At 47.5% G+C, this 12,880-nt stretch overlaps 1 protein-coding gene across 1 annotated transcript in view; it reads left to right on the forward strand.

Moving 5' to 3' along the window:
- LOC146812812 (alpha-2-macroglobulin-like protein 1) overlaps positions 1 to 12,880 on the forward strand; it is a 761,857-nt gene that overhangs the window by 113,713 nt on the left and 635,264 nt on the right. The window contains exons 8-10 of the mRNA XM_085615204.1: positions 8,518 to 8,629; positions 10,823 to 10,940; positions 12,301 to 12,410. Coding sequence (XP_085471330.1) covers positions 8,518 to 8,629; positions 10,823 to 10,940; positions 12,301 to 12,410 — 340 coding nt within the window. The remainder of the gene's footprint in view (positions 1 to 8,517; positions 8,630 to 10,822; positions 10,941 to 12,300; positions 12,411 to 12,880) is intronic.

Here is a 12,880-nt window from a genome sequence, read left to right on the forward strand (position 1 = left end):
AGGGAAGCTAAAGTAGCTTTAGTGTAGCCTCTGGCCTCTCCAGAGCACACTTCCACTCCCATCCCAACACTAACTTCTTCCTTGGATTGTCCACCAGTGGGGGACTACTTAGTGCATATAATGCATCACCTTTCGTGTGCCCTGGCTGATTGCAGTTAAAGCACGTCCCAGCCTTTGTGGGATCCCACTCTTTACCTTGATAACCCTTTCCTCTGGAATGGGAGGAATCTCTGGGCCCAACCTGTCTTTTGGGGACATTTAGAACATTTGCTTTTTAGCCTTGTCAGTGCTCACCTCCTTCCCCTGTTGGGAAGTCTGTGCATCCGTATTGGGGTCACCCCCACCTTGGGTCTTTTTCTGGGATAACCTGGGCCCGACCCATTTATCTGCCTGCATTCCCAGTTTTCTGGGAGAGGACAGATCAGAACCTACTAGATGCTGTTGCAATAGCTCTGTGGTACAATTAGTCAGGATGTGCTCTTTCATCAACAGATTATGCAACCCTTATAAGTGTCCAACCTATTACCTTTTACTCAGCCCTCCAGTGCCTTGACTGAGGAGTCAATAGAGTCTACCCAAGTTTGATTCCAGCCTATTTGGGTCTCTCTAATGTTGACTCTGTACTCCTCTGTGATGAGTCCAAACCCTTCAATGAGTGTCTCTTTCATGAGCTGATGGTACTCAACCACATTCTCATTAAGGGTCAGAAGTCTATCTCTGCCTTTTACTGAGAATAACTCCCAAAGTGGAGAACCCCAAGTGTAGACAATCTACTCCCCTCAATTTGCAAGCTCTTTCAAAAGCTGCAAACCATTTACCTTTGTCATCCCCATCACTTTACTTGGGGAAAATCCCTATGGGGATCTTAGGGTAAAAATATTTCTCTTTTTCCCTATTTACATTGCTTCCACCATCTTTGGGGACAAGGCCCAACTTAGCCATTCTTACCTCACCTCCAGGGTAGTCTCCACCCCTCTAGTTCAAGCTTTCTCTCCTCCAGGGAGATCTAGGCATGCTTGTCCTCGAGGTGACCTACCACCCTTCCAGTAGGGGGATACTAGAGTGACTTCTGTTACTTCCCACAGGTGAGGGGTTCTGGTGAAGGGTGCAGAGTTTTGGTTTTCATCTTTTCCCCCATTGTCTGTTTGGGCTAGGAGGTCATTCTCGTCTTTTATCTTGACCACAAAGGCATAACTCTCCCTGTCCTGCTCTTCCTTGAAGGCACCGAGTGCGTTCTCTAGGTCCTCCTTTTTGGCAGTAGATCCAACTTTGCAAAGTGCTCTCAGATCATTCATCTTGAGAGTAAAGAAGATGGGTGTGTCGAGATTCTGTCCATCCTCCATTGTGCTTACATTATCTTGAAGTGTATTTTTACATAAATTTAGACACCAGAATGAAGTATGTACAGTTCGTATAACCGGAGTTGTAGAATTTACGGTGATAATAAAATCAATACTTTGCAGAGCTGTTAAACTTGATCATTGCGGTCAATGGAGAAAATCTCAAGGTCACTTGCGGGGTGAGTTCAACTGAACCCATTTGGAGTTAAGGACTTGCAGGTCCACAGACCAAGCCTCAACAATCAGAAACAGTTTACCCTTCCCAGGAAGTCCGGATGCAGAGGTGACTTGGCTGTCTTTTGTGCTGAATAGGGAGCCGTCAAAAACAGTACTTGACAAAACAGTATTTGCTGGTTGAGTTCAGAGGAGCCCCTTTGAGGAGGGGCTCATGAACCAGGAATCGCAGGGTAGAACAGTTCTACCTAGCTCAGGAGTCTCGGGTACAGACGTGTTGCCTGGCTGTCTATGGTGCTGAACGAGACTGCAGGTGAAAGCTTTACCAGGCATGCCAACAAAGCCTTCTTTGGGATGCAAGAACTTGACAACTGTACCACAGAGGTGGAGGAGGGGGGAATGATGCAAAAGGTTCCCTCCGTGTTCGGGTGTCGAGTGAATCAGTTTGTAGTCATCCAGACCACCAGCAAGCCTTGGTCCTGGCAAAGGTCACAGCTGGGTCAATCTTCTTCCAGAGGTCCTGAGAACATTGTAGAAGGCTGAGACTCACTGAGGTTCAGGAGTAGGTTACTTTTGGGCTGGTCCACGACAGAGCCCGATGGTCAGTCCTTCTTCGGATCGTTGAAGTGTGGTTTGTGCCTGCTGACTGCAGGAGATTGGTACCTCTAGCCCTAGGGAGTCCTGGTTAAGTCTTAGGCTAGCACATGTGTTCACCTTCCTTATGAACCAGTCTCTGGTCCTGGACGAGCCGTAGTCCGGCGGATGGAGAGGGGCTGCCATAGGCACCGAGCTTTGTGCCTTCTCATTGTGGAGTTCTGCCTTGTGCTGACACGGGCTCTTCTTTGTCCATCATCTTCAGAGCAGATCTGGAGTTCTGGTGTCAGGAGTGCCTCTTAAATCCTGGATTTAAGGGGTGTTTAGGGTGCGATGGCTAGTAGCCAAAAGGCTACTAGTCCTGCCACTAATCCGCCCCCCAGGTGACAACATTTGGTGGGTGTATGTCACCAAACTACCAGAGCTCACTATTCTAGGATCTTTCCAAGATGGCATGGGCCATCCTCAACCAACTGTACAGACCCACTAGCCCACCCTAGAGTTGTGGCTAGCATTTTGGGGGTGTGTAGGTCTCCTGAATATCTAATATTCCGCCTGCTTGCAAACATGAGTGTCTGGTGGAGGAGCCTTTGTCTCCACTGGGAGACAAGTCACTTATATAACAGAGGCGGAGAATCCTTTGAGACTCACTGCCCTAATGGGTCTTTCACTAGCCATCCTGAGCAGGCGGAGGTGTGAGCTCCTTCCTGGCCAGGCCTTTTTCTTATGAAAAATCACTAATGGCGATTTGCTCTTTCTATTGAAACAGCAAAAACAAGGAAATATTACGCATTTTTCCTTGTTGCGCCAGTTTAAGACAAGGTTTCCCATGGTCTTATCTTTGGCGCTGCCCCTTATTTACTTACGCCAGCCTTGTAAATAGGGGGCAGCATCAAAAAGCAATGGGTGTTTCAGCGCAACGCTCTTTGCCCGCCCCTTTCATGGTAAGTGCTGCGTGAATTGGGGCATTATTTACAAGGCAGCATTTAAGTGGCTTTAAACAGCCTTATAAATAAGGTGAAGGGGTTATTGCCACCAAAACATGAAGAAGAGTGACGTTCTGGTGGCGATAACCCCTTGTAAATATGTCCCAGAATGTGTGTGAAAGGGGAGTTTAAATGTGGTAACGGTTGTGTTTGAGAGAGTGTGGGTGTGATAGATGGATGCTGTATTTTGACATATGTGACTGTTTACTGCACACATGTTAACAGTCTGTCTCTTCCATTTCCAGACCAGCCAAGTTACAGTCTTTATTTTCTCGACTAAAGTAATGACCTCGGCAGTGTAGATTAGAAATTTGGTCCCCGATTTACTGAAAAGTTACATAACGCAGCAAGGGAACGTGCTGCACCGCATGACAGGGAGAGAGCAGAAAGGAGCCATTAACGCATTTCTGCAGTCTCCCTGCACTGGCGAAATCTGTGCTGCCTAGCACCAATGCAACGACCCTTGAGGCATGGTGCAGTGGTGCCTGTGTTACAAGGTATACCTTCCTTCACAAACACAATCTCTAAAGACATATTCCTCTTTCTATGTGTGCTGCAGAATGACAGGAAAGAAGAAGTAACAAGGAGAAACGAAAATATTTCCCCTAGTTACGCTTGGGTCTGGGAGGCGCACCATTTTGACGCAACCCCTGGTTTGCTGAGCACAGCAAATATGGGATTGCATCAAAATCAATGGTTGGATGCATGGGAAACCCCATACTCTCCCCATGGAACACCTCCTTAATGCAGGGCAATGCAAGGCAGCGCTATTTGTTACTCTGGATTTGCTAAACCTTGCACAGCCACTCAAGGTGTCTTTGCCTGGCTTAGTAAATCGCAGTTAAGGGCTTCCGTTGCCTTGCATCACCTTGCGTGATACAGGGACAATGGAAGCCCTTAGTAAATCTGGGCCTAGATGTTTGCAGCTGCATTTCATATTCCAGAAAGCTCAACGCAGGAATTGCTTTTTTTCTTTTCCTGGCTGAGAAATTTCAATTGTTTTTTGAGGAATTGTTGAAATTTTATGTCAATTTCATTAACAAAATATCATCAGCTTTGTGAGCGAATTATGGAGCAGCCTTACCTTGATCGAGTCATACGTATTTAAAAAAGAGGCACTTGAGAGGCCAACCCAGTTTAATTTATTGGATGGGGCTATCATGAGTGCTGGAAATGGAAAATAAATTACCCCATGATCCCTAAATTGGGGGCATATTTACAAGAAATTGCCACACAAGGCTTCATGTTGTGCCACCCTACGCCAATTTGTAAGAACAGGAGTGCACAATATTTACAAGATACGGTTCATTCCTGTCCTTACAGCCAGTGCCGGCACACATTTTGCAGCTGTGTGCCTGTTGGACTTGGCCCTTTTTCCCCGAAATGTTTCGCTTTTCTGGGAAATCGCATGATGTATAAATGCAAGATTGAAAGCTGTGTGATAATGTACACAGACTGAGTTTCCCCATTTTAAACATGTAACTTAAAATGGATGCCATAGCTGTGTGGTTGCGCCATTTGACTGAGCTGGGTTAACAGTCTAGTCGTTATTTCCCAGCAACCCCAGCTTTTGGAGGGAAGCCTGGCACCCAGGGTGCTCTACCCCTCCCCCTAGGCCAGTTAGAGCCAGTCTCCCCAGACACTTCTAGAAGCTTCTGGCACTGTCTGGAAGGTGGGGTGAGGGGCGTATAAAGGGCGGAGCTGGGCTGCCATGTGCTCAATCAGAGGGTGGACCTGAGAGAGAGGGGACCTGCTGCCAGGGGTTACCGCCACATGGGCCTGTGTGCGGGGCCCTGAGCCTACCTACCCCCTCTACTGTCCCCAGGGCAAGGGAAAGCTATAGTTGGGGCAACGCAGACCTGGAGAAGCCTGCACAGGAGTTTTAGGCAGTAGGGTTTAGTCAGGGACCTATGCCTCTGAAAGTGACAGGGCTTAGGTTCTGCATTTTAAGTGAGTGAGGGATCCTGAACTAACCCACTGATCTGGCCCGGCGAAAGGAGAACCCAGGGACGACCGGCGGAGACTAATTAGTCTACTGTCAGCCACCAATGCAACTTCCCCCCCCTCCGGAAACCCTCAACCACGGGGCAGGAACCAGCAAGCACCTCGTGGGACCCGGACTGCAGACCCTGCAGAGAGAGAGCGCTATATTCAAGCTGCCCGTGGAACGAGAGCGCTATAGCTGGTGAGCGCTATATTTGAATTGACTGTGTTAGCTGGTGGGACTGCCAGCGCCGAGGAAGCGCTATACTCCATGGCCCAGGGGTGCTGTGTGGCCCGAAAGAATTGGTTATGTGCTAGCCCCGCGGAAGCCAACCTCGCGTAATGGCGGCGCTCTGCATACTCGTTTAACCAGCGGGAGCCCACCCCGTGGTTCTGGCACCCGTGGAATTCTTGAGCACGGAGTGGGAGCCCACCCCACGATCTGCTGCAGAAGCGGGAGCCCACCCCGCGTATTGCTGCCTTTTCTGTCTGAAACCGGAGTGGGAGCCCACCCCACGATCGGCTGCGGAATCGGGGGCCCACCCCGCGTGTGTGCGGAAATGTCGGAGGGAGCCTACCCCTCATAGTGGGAAAGAAACTGCCGAAAATCACCACCGGCGGCGACCCGGAAGGGCTGCTGATCACTGGCAGGGGCGGACCCGCAGGAGGAAGCCGACCGGGAAGAAGAATCCAGGCGGGAGCCTACCCCGCACTGGACGGCGGCCAGAGGACGTTGGCGCTCTCGCAGGGCTCCCATGCCGTGAGGGGAGCCCCGCGCATCTGCCCGAGAAGTCCCGGGTCCCAGGAGGGGGCCCGGGTGAAGTCCTGAGGTGAGGCCCAGGGAGGAGCCGGAGCACTCTGGGAGGCGGGGCGCGCAAGTCCCGAGTCCCAGGAGGGGGCCCGGGTGAAGGATATCGAGGCGCGGATGGTGGCGGGACTCCCCGTGAGCCGAGGAGAGCCCCGCCTGAACCTGGGTCATCGGAGTTGCGGCCCTAAAAGAGCGGAGTCCGTCCGAGAGCCCGGTGAGTGGGGCTCAGCCTTGCTGGGTGGGGTGTGTCGGGGCACATTGCCGGTGCCCGCCCCGGGTGCCAGGAGCCTAGTGGAAGTCCCGCATCGGTCCCCTGCACAGCTGCCCCACCTGACAGCGGGCAGCTACAACAAAGGGGCCCTTTTGTTTTTAGAGTCCCGGAAGAGGGGCTCCAACAGGCCAGTATTCGGTTGGGGGCAGTGGTGACTGTTGCGGCCCCCACCTACGTCCCTTGATGCCAGGGTCCTCTGGCTCATCCCAGTTGCACCGCGAGAGCCCGGGCAGCTGCATCGAGGGGGTAACACTGCTCCTGAGTCCAAAGACAGGGGCTCATACCCCGCCAGTAGCCTGTGAGCCTCATCTTTGCACGCCCACCACGTTGGGACTGTTATAAGGTGACTCCTGCTTATGTGGCTGTGGCCACTGCCAGTGTGGCTTCTGCCTGGTCTGATTTAGGACAATGTGACTTATACAAATGTCCGTCCGCATAAGGGGCCTGTGGTTCGTGATAAGGTTTCTCCCCTAATGCTCTTATGCCTAGTGAGATGCATATTGTTGGGATGCCACGATGCCTCCCCAATGCTAGTGATTGGCTATGTGCGGCGCTGTATTAAAATGCTCTATTTAAAGCGCTGCTGCCTTGCTATGTGCAGCGCTATGTTATAGGCTATGTTTTGAAGCGCTAATGCATTGCTATGTGCAGCGCTATGTTTATATGCCATGTTCTGAGCGCTATTGATTTGATATGTGCAGCGCTATGTTTAGATGCCAGGTTTTGATGTGAATGAACTGCCTACTTTGATTCCTGCCTCAGGGGACCTTCAGGTTGTTAAGGGATATGGTCAGGTCATGATGTTTTTCTTACAGTTGCCCCGGACTATTGCGTAATGTTATGCCATGAAGGTTTTCTTGCAGGTTTGAGGCTGCTGGACTTACTTTTCTTGTCTTCTATGTCGCAATGATTCCGGCAGGGGCCCGATTGGCCCTGCCCTGTATATAATTCTCCCCTGTACCTTTTGACCCAGCGCCAGTTGGCGCCGTGTAGAGATTACCAGACATACTTTGTTTTGACAATACAAAAGTTATTGTTACCTAAACTGGTGTAGTGTCTCTTTTTGTAGTGTCCCTTGTGTGTCGCCTGTGTGTACTGCGTGGATGCTTTGCACATTTCCTCCAGATTTTGGCCCACCCGCTCTGCACCACGCTACCCGTTTCCAACAGTGCCAAAAGCAGGTCCCTTTGCACCATGGTGCAAAGGCGATCTGTCTTGTTGGCAGGATTGTTTTTGTGCAAGAATGAGCACCTTCTTGCACAAAAACAATACTGCGAGGTATTTTCCTCTTAGTATGTGTGCTACAGAATGCAGCACACATAGAAAGAGGCGAAATGAAAACATTTCTCCCCTTTACGCCTGCTCTGGGGAGGCGTAAGGTGTTGACGCATTCCCAGATTTATGCCAGGTTGTAAATCTGGGAATGCGAACACCCACCGCAACACCCATGAAACGCCTCTGACTCAGAATAAGACAAGGGAGCGACTTGAGCTGGTTTGCCTTATTCCATATCTCCGAGGCCATGCAAAGCCATGCAGGGTGGTTTTGCGTGACTTAGTAGATCGGGGTCTTCATACTGCGCTTCTGGAGCATCAAACATGTGGTGCTCCAGAGGTGCAATTGTGCGGCAGGGGGCTTATAAATATGCCCCTAAGTGTTGGTAGCAGAAGGTGGGCGGAGTCATTAAGAGCAGGAGCATAATCTGTCAGTCAACTTATAAATTCATTTTTTTATACATCTCTGCTCCAAAGAAATTGACAACAAGGACAAATGTGATATTAAGCATTCAATGGGACCTTGTCATTTATTAATTTAAGTTAAACATTTGGTGGCTCTCTCAAATTCTAGCAACATTATGTGGTTGTCAAATTGCTTTCTGAATGTTTTAGTTAAGGTTGGCAGCCACAAGGACCCCAGATATTGACTTTGTGTGTGTCTGAACACAGGAACATATGAAGTTACCCATATCTTTTGCTTGGTAAAATTGCTAAATTATTCTCTCTTGTCCATTTCTCATCTGACATTCTTGCAATGCATACAAATATCTTGCATATAAAGTCTGAAAAAGTTAAAAACCTAACTTGTCCCCAGTTCTGCCCTTATCCCAGCCTCAAACCCCACACCTAGGTCACTGCTCCATCTGGTGAGTGCCTGCACTTATGTTTTTTTCTTTAGAAAATATTGCCTTTCAAGTGATCCAGGGTCATGTAAATGTAAGTTGGGGGACCCCAGCACCATAAATGAATGCTATTTACGACCTCCACTGGAGCTTTTTGTTGTGTTCCCTCTGGTAATGGCGGTATACACCACTTACCGTGTGCCTTTCTTAACTGACAGCCTTTTTCTTTTCTTCTTGAACAGATACACATATGGAAAGATGGTGTTCGGTCTAATGACAGTTGTTTTAGAACGCAAAAGTGACTTTTTTTATGGAGAGGACCAGGGAAGTGACCGCAAAGTCTACACAGGCCTGGTAAGCCCACTATGGGAAAATTGTGGAGTGGGATTTCTGAGGGGAATAAGAGTGAAGCACAAGAAACAGAAGATGGACTGGTGCAAGTTGTCCTTCCTAGGAATGCAAGGGGTTCTGACAGATGGGTTGCAGGTGACATGAAAAATTAATTCTCCTGTAGAAATTTTGAATAAAACAGGAGAGCTTCTTAGACAGAAATCCTGGCAGGCAAGACCCTTTTTGGAAGTCTCCAATTTCTGCTTTGCCAGAATTTCATGGGTAAATCTCTAATTGTTGTAAACTACCCGACATGGAAAATGGGCAGGTATACAGAATTGTTCCTCTAGGAGTGTTATAAGCTTAGACATATGTTTTAAATTCTGTTTGGGAAACCTCTACATTTTAAGTGTGTTCGCTACATGTCTGATGGTTATTTCGAAAATGCACCCTCTTTTCGAGGAAACCATTTGAAACAATAATTCATTATGAAATGAGAAATTCTGCAAAACCCTTGCACAATCCCATTTGATTGATCCAGTGTGACACATAGTCGAAAATACAGAAGGGGTACTTACATCTGAAACCTTGGTTTCCAGTGAGTGGTATTGTGGGTAATGGGGGTAATACCCTTAAATGTGATTGTTTGGTGATCAGGGCTAATAAACAGGTTATCCTTATATCATATGCCATTTTATGTGAGGAATTTTGGGTTATTCTGGGAAAAGTGAATTTGTGAATGCTAGGAAATCGTGGGTAATGCATACATTTGATGTATTTGTGACTATAGTACATTGAAAGTGATGTCAAACATAATTTGGAGTGCAAAAGACCTAGCTAGAAGAGTTATGGGTAATGCAGAAACACATGGCCATGAAAAATGTTGGTGATAGAATTGAGTGCCTGAGAATGAAGCATTCTGTGATATGTGGTTCCTACAAATATAGCAGGACTGTGCCCTAGGCCATCCTGAACTTCATAGTATATAAACTAAGTCTACAAATAATATCCAAGAGTGTTGGTGGGTTTCAGCTAGCTCATAGTACTACATCCAACCCCTAAACCAAACAGGGTAACAGATGTTAATGGCAAACTCAAACATGACACTCTGATTCTCAAGGAATCTGCGGAAACAGATCTAACCCTTTGGTTTGTCACTCTTGCACATCCAAGGTAAACAAAACAAAGGATACGACAACGCATTTTTAAATATTTTTTGAAATTATCATGTTCTTGCATAAAAAGCATGAGCTAGAATTATTAGAAAGATGAGACATATTACTTTAATCAGCATTGTTAGAATGGTAAACAGGATTAACAATTCAATCAAGTTAATTGTTGCTAATGTTTGCCTACACCTATCTGTTCCTACACTATACTAAAGAGAGCATAGCAATAGCTTTATTCTGCCAGATCAATTGGGATAGCCTAACAGCCTTACCTTGGTCATAGGTGTATGGAAGTTGGTTGCAGTGCACAGGTTATCTTCCTTAGCAGGATGGAGGTCAGAGTCAGTAGTGCTGCAGCGGTTCTGTGATAATTCCCAGCATGGAAATGCTCTTCTCAAAGAGCCTTGGAACTGAGACTGTTTATTTAATAAAACTCTGTTCTTATCAACTGTGTCAGAGGCTCATAGCAGCTCATTTGGTTTTGTTTAGCTGAAATGAAGTGTCTCCTAACGAACAGAGAAATAAATAAAACAGTGGCATTGTGTTCATCATGTTCGACCGTGGAACAAACTGTGCAGACTGCAGGTTATTAGTGTCTATTGCAAATACACATTCACGCAATTGCAGAAAGGTTGAAAAATAGAAAAGTCTGTTAAAGGGCACCACGAGAAAGAGATGTCTGCTTAATATAAAATGGAGAATACATGCAAGCCACGCCGCATCTGGGTAACACAGAAAAGCATGGTGGTGGGTGGTAGTGACTTTCAGCCTTGTATAAAATTTGGGGACAGGGTACTCCGTCAAAACATTATGGCTATCCTGTCCACTGTATTACAAGCACCAAATGCTATAATGCACTTGTATTATAGTGGCTGGGACATTTGCCACGTTTTTGACGGAAGAGCCCACCCGCCAAATTCCAAATAGGGCCCAATGTCTTTTCTAATTTGAAAAGGGTAGATTGTGGATCAGATATCCAAATATGCCTTATTAAGGACAAAGTTGACTGTCCTGGAGCCCCATGCATATAATGTGTTTTTATCTGCAGACGGATGAGAATGGCTGCTTTACACAACAGGTTGACACTAACGACTTCAACGTTACCTCCCCTGGGTACTTCAGCAACCAGATAGAAGCAACGGCAGACCTGCTAGAGGATGGCACAGGTATGTGGCAAACAAATTTGAGGATCACAGAAATTTCCATAGCCGACACCTGTTTATGAGAACAGATGTTTGGCTAACTTTTGTGCTCTGACCTTTTCAATCCCAGACTCCCTGTTAGTCAACAGCACTATCACCACCTATAGATACTAGGGGTTTATTGACAAAATGTTTGCGCTAGCACTCGGGTGATCCAACACACAGCAAAGCATCAGGAGTGGCTCCTTCTAAATAGTGGATGGGCCCAGCCACACCACCCTTTTGCAAAGCATGAAAAGTATCTGCCAGGCTGAGCAAAGCTTGGCCTGCCAGAAACATCTCTTGTTAGGGTCAGGCAGCCAGTCGCTGTACATGTGCTAAATGCGCAGGCATCTGGCAGCCTAAGCCAAATTTGCCGGCTGAAGTTTTCACAGCCCTGAGGGTATGCATGACTTCCTCAGCCCGGCAAATCCCTGTGAGTTTCTCCACCTCATGACAAGGAGGGCGTGGCACCAATAGACTCAGACCTGGGTTCTTCAACTTTAAGCCTAGAAGTGCCCAGGGCTGACTATCAATCAGTAATGCCTTGCCACACTCTCACCAGCGAGTGAAGGTCCTTCTCTCATTGCTTGAAGGTCAGCCAATAGGAGTCATTCGTGTTTTCCTCCCTGAAGTGTCCCTCACCTTCTGGTGCATTCTGCATCCCCTCCCGCTGGACCTGCCATCACCACAGTGGCCCGGTAAGTACCTTTTTTAATGTTTGGGTGCTTGCATGCATGCGGGCATGTGTGAATTTATTTATATTTGCGAGTGCGTGTTGTCAATGGTTGCGTACATGTGTATGAGCAAGTATGCAGGTGGATGGGTAAGTATGAGTTTTTGTGGGCATGTGTGGCCCATCTCACTACTTAGCCGCGATACTAGTCATTAAAAAAGACTGCAAGTGCATCACAAAATTGTGTTGTGCTGTTTGATCACCCTCCAAAAGGTTAGTAAATATATTTTTAGGTATCGAGGGTGTGCCAGAGTTGGTCCGATACCTCTAGGATTCGACCAAGGCCATTATCTCACTGGCCACTGAATGTCACTCTTGCACCGATACCTGTCTGCTCCCTTCAGGACATCAACCAATGGTATACGAACACTGTCCAGTGGGTGTCCCTTAGGTACTTTTGTCAGTTTTCTCACTCAAGGGCTCCAGCCAGCTCCATATTTGGATTGGCAATCAGGTGTTACCGCTGCACCGACCTCTGTCCTCCACCATCCACACAAGGGTTTTGAAACAGGTCCATGTTCCATCTCCAAAGGTTCCTACAGGTGGGGAAGATGAATGTAAATACTTGCCATTACTTGATCTTCACATTATGCTGTTGTTTCTTTTTAGGGGTCATGCTATCAGGAACCCAAATATATGATATATCATATGCAGCTTCGAAAGTGACATTCCAGAACGTGATCCCCTACTATCGCACCGGACAGCCTTATCTCGGCATGGTGAGTCTAAGCCCAGTGGGAAGCTGCAGCTTACCCAGCACCTCTCTCTCCTTTCAGTCTAAGCCTGTCTTTACCTTCATTATGAGTGGCCTGGAGATTGGTGTGATATTTAATGCACCTGGGACCCTATTTATTAGGTGAGAGAAGCAGTACCTATTAAAAGGGAATAACATATGGATTTTGGTGTTTATTCAATGCCTTCTTAACTCATGGTCATGCTGGGCAGTTGCCCGGGAGCCCCACGAGCATAGGGGCTCCACGCTGACCAGGATATAACTCTAATTTTCCGTTAAACATGTTTATTCCCGTGAGTGGTTGTGTAGGCATGGCCCAGTGCACTGATTTGCCTGGGGGCCAATAATGCTGTTAAAACGGCCCTGTGTTTAATGCAACAAAAATCCACAATCCGCTGTAATTACAGAGCATTTTTCTGATGGAAAATTCCAGCACGCTTTACCTGCCAAAATCTG

Source organism: Triturus cristatus, chromosome 7, assembly GCF_964204655.1.
Source record: "Triturus cristatus chromosome 7, aTriCri1.1, whole genome shotgun sequence".
NCBI classification, from domain to species: Eukaryota; Metazoa; Chordata; class Amphibia; order Caudata; family Salamandridae; genus Triturus; species Triturus cristatus.